At 34.0% G+C, this 9,218-nt stretch overlaps 1 protein-coding gene across 1 annotated transcript; it reads right to left on the bottom strand.

The window, feature by feature from the left end:
- Window positions 1-588: 588 nt before the first annotated feature.
- On the bottom strand, window positions 589-7,040 carry LOC127878639 (organic cation transporter protein-like). The gene is made up of 10 exons (XM_052425166.1): window positions 6,945-7,040; window positions 6,543-6,773; window positions 6,246-6,448; window positions 5,770-5,924; window positions 4,840-5,026; window positions 3,884-4,018; window positions 3,705-3,790; window positions 3,404-3,524; window positions 1,735-1,807; window positions 589-1,463 (listed from the first exon to the last, which is right to left on the bottom strand). The coding sequence occupies exons 1-10, from the start codon at window positions 7,038-7,040 to the stop codon at window positions 1,230-1,232; spliced, it is 1,521 nt and encodes a 506-aa protein (XP_052281126.1). The 3' UTR covers window positions 589-1,229.
- Between the last annotated feature and the right edge of the window lie 2,178 nt (window positions 7,041-9,218).

Raw genomic sequence — 9,218 nt, 5'->3', positions numbered from 1 at the left:
ACAAAATAGTTTTGCAAAAGACCCTTACCATTCATATTTAGACTGTTTAAATAATGCTGTTGTTTTTTCTGTTTTAATGTATAATTATATATGAACAAGTTGTTCATAGTTTTGGGAAACATGTATTTTGATAGCATGACCGCTATATTCCTGTTATTCACAAACAAAGCTTTTGTTTTACGATAAAACACGGTTATATATTAATAAGCATGTATAGATTGTGTTTACAGTGTAAACGGCTTGAATTCATTTTCTTTTTATGAACAGAACAGAACAGACATTTTATTGAGACTTATACATAAGTACATCGTCTTAATACAGACAGTATTAAATAAATATGTCACGTTTTCATTACATTTAAATTGTAAACAAATATATATATATATATATAAATACACACACACAAGAATACAAATGAAGAAAATGCATAAAGTAAATTTTCTAAACATATAATGCCAGAAAGATTTGTAGGTGAAACCGGTTATGTGGTATTATTGATAAATGAATTTCGAATTACAAATGCTTCTTTTATATATTTACACAACTTGACAAGTTCGTTTTTATCGGATGAAGTCAGTAATTGGTGATACTTTAACACAGATGGATTAACATATAAATTCCTTTTAAGGTATTTTTGTCGTAAAACACTATACCATGGACAAATACAAACGAAGTTAGTTTATATTGCTCGGAAGTATATTCGTTACGTCTTTTAAATAGACCAATTAAAAGATTTTTTTTTCCAATCACATTATTTTTTTTATATTTGTTTTTCTGCCATCTCAAACCTCCAGAGCTTGCGATTCTCTTTGCGCTTCAAATTCGTAGATGCAACTTTGCTTGATTAACGTTTTTGCCATATCTTTATTCCGAAGATATTTTGAACTATTGTTGGTTTAGATTTCAAACACTGTAGGTGCTGAGTAATTTTTCAAACGACAACAAAACTACACATATCACGGTTATGACATCATTCTTCTGCTTGGGTGTAATATTTTATTTTAATTACATCACATTGGGTAGGAACAGCTGAAACTTATCTGAACTGCATAACATAATATAATCATAAATATCCATGCTTTATATTTTCAGAACAAAAAACTGATTGGAAAAAGGGATATACTACAGATAAAACAAAAATATCACATAAAAACATAGAATACTATACTTATATCAAGTATTATATTAATAATACACCAAGTACTAACATAACCGTAAACAGCAATTACTCATTTTTTGTCTTGCGCATCTTCTTCAGATGTTCCTTTCTCTACACAAACGTTACTGTCCTTTCGGTGACAGCAGCGCAACTGAAGTTGGTTTTGCCTGTACCAGTCCTCACATTCTTCGATCGTCTGTGGGAGTTCGTATTGGTTGGTTTCCGGTACCCAAAGAAGACTCACGGATACAACTGCGCACATTATGCCGAACACCAAGCCAGGGCCCCAGGCTACCGCGTCAGCCTTAAAACAAAAATAGTAATTTATAAACTCTGATATTATGACACACAATTAAAAGTAGCCTTTTGTCAGGAGATAACTCATACACGCAAGATTTGAAGAAAAATAAATGACCGCGGTATGGGAATAACATATTGATATAGTTTTCATTCGATTGATAGCTTTCTTTTTTTGAACGTTTCTGTTGATGACGCGGCAGTAATCGTTTTTGTTGAACTATTTGTAATAAATAAAGCTTTAACCTATTATATACTATAAGGTGAAATGTAAATACCAGATTTCTTGAAAATGGAGAAATCATTCCCCCAATTCTTGATGCAGCAGACGCTATTCCAATACCGACATTTCTGCAATAGAAATAGGCTTGAAAGCTATTATATCTGCATCTATATTCCGCATTCGAGGTGCGATTTGCATAATTACAGTAAGAACAAATGCGTTTCTTCAACAACACACACATCAATTCTTGACACGATTTAGAAACCGTTGCATATTTCAAAACACTAATGAAAACCATCATCGACGAATCAGAAGGAAAACAACACAGCTGTTTACATGAAAACACACTATGTCGCAACAACCGTAAAACTTTGCAATGGCCTTATACAAAACAACACGACCAATACAAATGAAAGCTGAGTAGGTTACTTTGTAGAATGAAGAGGATGTAGACGCATAGAAATCTTTAAGCCTCGCACATTGTCTTGCTTATATGCAGAAGCTTACCGTATGATTGTATGGATATGTAATTAGTTAAATGTTTGTTATGACGTGTATATATCTAAAACATCCCTCTAGTAAAGTTCAACGCTCATATTTTATTTACATAGAACCATCCGGTAGTAGTGCTCATAAAGAGTTTCATTTGAACATATTTGAGCTAGCATGTCAATTAATGTTTTCCATGTAAATCTATTATTTTAAAGACAAAAATACAATCCCAAACAAAAAGCATTGGCAAGCAGAATGCGAATACAATGTAAGATAATGTTCAATCGGTAATTAAATAATTATAATAACTTCTTTGAAACACTGTTTCATAGAAATGGAATTACAATGTGCGAGTGTCTCAATAAATGGATACTGTACACACGGTTTCATAAAAAATGAACAGTTCTTTAGATCTTGTATGGCCATAATTGTTGAAAAGATAATCATGGTCATTTGTGTAATCAAAAGATAACAACTCCCTGAAATGTCATTCGCAATATAAAGGAAAATATAATATGTCCATACATTCGCAACATACGTTTATGACAATGTCGCGCGAGAACGAGTAATTCCTTTGAAAATGTCATATTTGTAACAAATAAGTAATAACCCCAACTAATAAATCTAAAGGGAAAAAACAACATGTCAACATTTTATTTTTTCATACAAATGTTTGAACACAGAAATATCCGAAGCCATAGAACCTTTTAAAAAAGTAACAGATGAGCAGACGGAAAGACGTTTGCCTGCTTAACATGTTTATGATAATATCATATAAGCAAAGTACCACGCTTTACTAATAACCCGAACAGCTTTGTAAGCTGTCGTCAATACCTTATTAGTATTTTGATTACTGTGGATAAAAACAGTGTATATTTACACTTTATGTGAATTATATATTGAAGTTTATTACATTGCATGGTATACATTAATTAAGACATTCGATCCATTCTAATATTTTATAGTAGTAATAAGTATCGGAAAAATTAATTGCAACATCCAACAATCACAAGTGATTCGAATTCAGAATATGAACGGTCGGACCTTCAAAACGACTGAATGCTTCCCGCTTTCATACTTAATTTGGTAAATTTGCTCTGTCATTCTCTTAAAGAAAAATAAAACATTTAGATAAAATTTGAAAAATGCAGTATAGGTTCTCAGCATCAATATATGCTTATTTTAATTCTATTAAATACCCGATTACACTATGATTGGCAATACATAAATACCTTAAATTCGTAGGATACAGTTCTGGAGTGTACAGGAATAAAGTGCTCCACGATCCCGTGATAGCAAACTTCCCTATAAGCGTGAACACAGTCGAGGCAACCATAAATGACTCGTTGTCGCCTGTAGAATATATGTATGCGTAAGTACTCATTTAATCAAACATGTACGTATATCGACTTTTCCGCTGCCAAATACTCTATGAACGATGTACTCTCGCTTCTTTGTTAAACTGTTAATGTAATATTCTCAATGGGAAATGATTGAACTGGAATAGTAGGATTTCGTTAAAAATGTGCATACCTGTACTGGTGACTAGTACCGTTGCAATTATCAAAGATAAACCACATACGACATGGAAAAACATAGATGTAGCTTTTCGACCGTACCTGCAAAGAAAAGTATGCATTTTGTTTCGTTGTGTTCATGAAGCATTTATTCGACTACAGAAAGGGAGTACATTTTCAATTGAAATACCCAACCTGTTCAGCATATACCATTCGCACAAGGCAGCTGGATATTCCACTATGGATCCTAGAAAAAAATTAAGGAATCTGTTTCCAGCAAGTGTTGATGATACCATCATGAGTCCATAGTATGTTAGATTATTTGTCGCCCTGAAAAAAAAACAGTCGCTAAAACTCATGAATCGTTTTTTATACCATTAAGGATTAATTATGTGCATTTTCTACACTAAATCTACATCGTACGTCGCTGCAATCATACATGATTATTATGCGACTGGTGGTGAAAGAATGAGGATAAAGTGTGAAAACGGTAAAGTGAGAAGAGCTTGATAGTTAAATGACAGAAGGGAAGTAAAGCAGAGTCATCAGCTATATTTCATCCTTCTCCCTCATGCCTCTCCGGCTACGGTGGTCACCAAGAGGTTTAAACCTCAACAAGCACAGCCATGAGGGGTTATTAGGAGCTACTTTGTAGCTGGCGCTTACAACGTATTTAGAATCTGGTTGTTGCTGGCCCACGCTTGAAGGATACCAAGTCGGGGGATTCAGCGATGGAGGCCGGTAGGTTGTTCCAAGTGATGATTATACTTGGAGAAAAGCTGTGACGATAGAAAGAAGTAGATGTTGATAATGGCATGTACTTGATATAGTGGTTAGCCCGTGTCCGGCCCGAGCCAAGGGGGATATATTTAGTTATTGGTATGTCCACAAGGTCGTTGGTCATCTTGTAGACCAGTGTCGTTGGCTTTGGTCCTTCTGTATTCGAGAGTTTTCCACTGTTGGTGTTCGAGCATTGATGTGACGCTACTGGTATCAAGTATCAACATACTTGATAACATGAAAACTAATATAGAATGTGTCTGAGAGAAACATCAGATCATTTTACAAAAGACAAATTTATATTTAGTTGAATATAAAAAAATATAATACATAAAACATATATACACAGTAAACGCTTCTATAAACCATACCATGCAAACCATATGATGAGTGATGTCATCAACAGGCGTCGTGATTTCACTAGGTCTAGTATGGTATATGATTTTACTTGTGCCGTCAGGCCTGAACTTGACATTCCATTGATGCGCATTTCATTGATGCGCATTTCATCGGCTTCACTCAGCAGTTCTTGATTCGCTTCAACGATGGTTTCTACAACTAGCAATCAAATGTTTGTGTGTTTCCTCGTGCATTATCATAAATACACGACAATAAGTGCAACACTAAAATACACTCACAGTCAGAGAAACGTGTAGCAAAATGAACAAGACAACGTGTTTTACAAGTATAATCTAATTTTTTTTAAGAGCTGATACTGATAACGCGCACTATCGGTATTTCTCTCATATTCCAGTTAAAATCTGAATACAATTTGACAAAATGTTTCCTTCTTTATAAAAATACCCATCCCATGCTAGTATAACAACACTGATAATAATATAGCATGATCGGTTAGTCGTGCAGAGAGTTTCACTGACAGTGTTCCTGCAAATATTGATCGGTGTACAAATTTGGTTTATATGTAAATGAATGTATTACGTCTTGGTTGTTGAACAATTTTCAATTGACATACTGACATTGTTGGCTTTAATGATCACTGGATAACATAACTGCAATCATAATAAGCAACGTAATCAAAGCATGAATTGCCTGGTAATGCGTATGAAGCAACATGGCATAATGTTTATCTACGTTATTTTACCATCCCGCGTTGTTTCTCGCAATACACCATCTTTGCTGCAATAAACGAATCTAGTACTCCTTATAAAATATAATCTTAAACTCAGATACCTTATTGATTTTCCCTAATTTAACCAAGTTAAAATGATCAAATTAAAAGTGTTCGTGTTTTCAAGAAAACCTTTTCTCGTTATTATATTTTTTAAACAATATTATAATACCAGTTGTTGTTTTCATTTCAAACCGATTGAAGCCAGATTCCGATGAAACCGTATCGAAGTTTTTCTTATTTAATCGGCATGCTTTCATAATAATTGTTCTGGCATCTTTCGTACGACCATTCGCTATGAGCCAATGCAAGGATTCGTCCACCAACCTAAAATTGACACCATTTACATGTGTAATTTCCATGGACGACCTATTTTAAATCTAGTTTCTACTGACCATTTAAATTGACTTAATTAACATTATAAAAACGTTATTTACACGGTAGTAGTACCTGTATATGCGTAAGCCAAAAATAAAGCAATTGAATTGAACCTCTATGATTTAACTATGCTTTTAACACTTTTAAATACATGGTATTTATTTCATTTATTCATTTAACATTTTACATATGTACAAGGTAATATCGAGTTTTAATCGAGTTAGGTTATTACCAAGGGACAGTCATTTAAAGATAAAGCTGTGTACATACCACCACTCAATCAATGCCCAGGACGACAAGCAGGCGAGACATATCTGAAAGTATCTCCATGACTTGTCCTTCAATATGTAAGCAATCGGAGTGATGATAGCGATCCCTGTGCTCCAGAATAATAATCCGAACACCTCCACATAAGCCCTCGTTTTCGTTGGTAACAACTCCAAATTTAAAATCACTAATGTCAAAGCAGTACCCTTAAATATAAAACTCGTATTAAATGTTGTTACAGTACTGTGAAATTATACATAACAAATACGTATACGGATATACTTCTACTAACACGTTTACCTGCTGTAAACCACCTGTTAGCATCCTGAAAGCTGCAAACGCTGTGTAGTTTGGAGCAAACGCCGTTGCCAGGGTAACTATAAACAACATACAATGGCAAAGCACGTGGGTTGGTTTTCGACCATATTTGTCAGCGAGTCCGGGAAAGACAAACGCACCTATGCCTTGACCGATCATAACGAGCGTTTGCGATAGTTCAGCAAGGCCGTTTCTGCTGCATACAAGATTCCACTTCAACAAATACAAGCATGCACGTTAACATTTGTAGCTTCAAGTTATAGATTTTGGAAGCATGTTTCTTGTTATTTTCGAATATTAATGATAATAAAAAACTTAAACAATTGGAAAGCAATTTAGCAATTATTAACAAGGACAGAAACAGCACGTAATGTGATGAATTACCTCAGATATAATTGACCTGTCGTTTGAAAATTCAACTCCATTTTCGTCATAAATCCACCCATTCTTGCATTCCGATTCTGTCTTTTCAACTGACATATGATCAGAACTATTCGAACTGTACGTGATCGAACATTGTTGATATTTTGCGTAAATTTCCACGACAGCTGCATTTGCCTGTAAACTAATATTACCTTCCGGTTTACAGTGAAACGATGGTCGATATGCTGTAAAACACGAAAGCACATGCAATTTACTATCCTTATGACACAAAAATAGAATATGAAATGAAGCAAGTAATTAAAAAACAAAACAATTACATACCTATGAAAACGATGGAAAGCATATGAAAACTGGTCGACAACAGAGCTATTAACAGAGTAATCAACTGCCGCCTCTGGTATGGACCCCATTGTCCAAGTGAAAGGTATAATTTATCCAGGTCCACCTTATTTGACATTGCCAATCCGTTTGAAGTTCTAATTTCAAAGAGTTATTATCAGTACGCGTTGAAAGCCAAGGGATAACGTTTATGAATGTCAAATCATTTGACTTTAAGTTTTAAAAGTTGTGTGCTTCTACATAAGTTTGTCCTATAGAAATATGCCCTTAACCTGCTTTATTATTACAGCAAGTATGTACTTCAGCGATTACCATTAACTAACTATGCGTGAACATAATTTTCGTATTCGCAAAACAACTGCTACCTTTCTTATATTATCAATATCGCTTGCGATGTCACGTTTGCGTCTCACTGTAGAAATGCACGAAATTAATCAGATTAACATGTGTGTATTCAATTAATGTTTTGTTTTTAATTCACGGTCATCACTAAAAAAAGCCGTCTGTAACATAGAACTTGTCCTGCTAATAAATAAATGTTACCTCAAAATTTTAGTTATAAATACAATCCCGAAAGCTTTTTTGCAGTTAACAGCGCGTTTATACCGAATGGCAGTGTATTTTAAAATTATATTTTTTTATAAGTAATTAAATTAAATGTAAGTCTGTTTGTAGTGAGTGTTGTGAGGCCTTACCGCTTTCACATTCACTTATCAAAGAATGTCGGACTGAAAAAGGCAATCTACATGCCAGAGCACGACGATGGCTTTATTGCTTTACTGCGTATTAAGTACGTATTTACGTTACAAAACAATCAAACGCGATGCAATATCCGCGAAAGTAGAGAAAAGCGACGAAACCATTTTGTGTTTTAAAGAGGTAGATATTATTGTGCATTGGTAATTTTCCACACGGCGCAAAGGTTACTTTTTGGAACTCCCTTCTTAAGGAAATAAAAGCTGCATCATGACTTACAAAATCTTTGCAATAGTTCTCAATCATATCATATTTTAAAATCATTTAGATGTATCTACACTCGTATCCGTCTTCTTGAAATTATTTGACCGCCAAATCCCACTCGACCTTAAATAATTTCAGTACACTTATTACATTGAATACATAATCGTAGGTTAACCAAGGAAAATCAATAAACTATTTCAAGAATACTTCTCAACTTCTCGAATTCATACTTACTGTATTTGTCTTTGTGGACTTATTGCCTCGCAAGAAGTGTAAAACGTAACTGGTTTATTGTCACTGTTTCAACACGAAATCAAAGTGAACTTAATTAAAAACAATTTAAAAAGTCATAAATAATCGTAAGTCGACAGAAATTTCCAAAGGAACATAAACATTCTGTATTAAGCAAATCTTACCAGATCACACATCTGATTAACACGGTCAGGCACTAACACATTTGTTCGATTTTGCCCAACACAATTGTTTCATGTTTGATGTTATCAATTGAATTGTTTAAGCGCATAATGAAATACACATGTTTGCTTTATGTGTGAAACATTTCTTCCATATTTCATATTTTCAATTAAATATGTATACAATATCAAGGCCCAAAGTTTACACTTCACTTAAAAACTACCTATGTCTTGTTACAATGTGTAGTTTCTTCTTTCAATGATGACGCAAATAGTCAGAGTACTGATTTTGTTTGTAGCAGTTCATTTTTTGTTGAAATTTAATCTTCAAGATTCATCTATGAATATTTTGCAAAATCTGCCCCACACATTTGCCCCCAACCGTAAATATCGCAATCATTATGAATGCAAAATCTTTAAAGATATTATGGACATAGTCAGAGAGTTGAAATGCGTGTGCAATAAAGCTGCGTTTTTTAAGAGATCTGCTCTAAAAACATGAGCTTTGATTGAAGTTTGAAAATAAAATACGCATATCGGGCCTTGATCAGCTGATGCTCAT

Source organism: Dreissena polymorpha, chromosome 4 (genome assembly GCF_020536995.1).
Source record: "Dreissena polymorpha isolate Duluth1 chromosome 4, UMN_Dpol_1.0, whole genome shotgun sequence".
Taxonomy (NCBI): Eukaryota; Metazoa; Mollusca; class Bivalvia; order Myida; family Dreissenidae; genus Dreissena; species Dreissena polymorpha.
The sequence above is the reverse complement of the archived record's forward strand: the minus strand, read 5'-3'. Positions and strand labels throughout refer to the sequence as shown.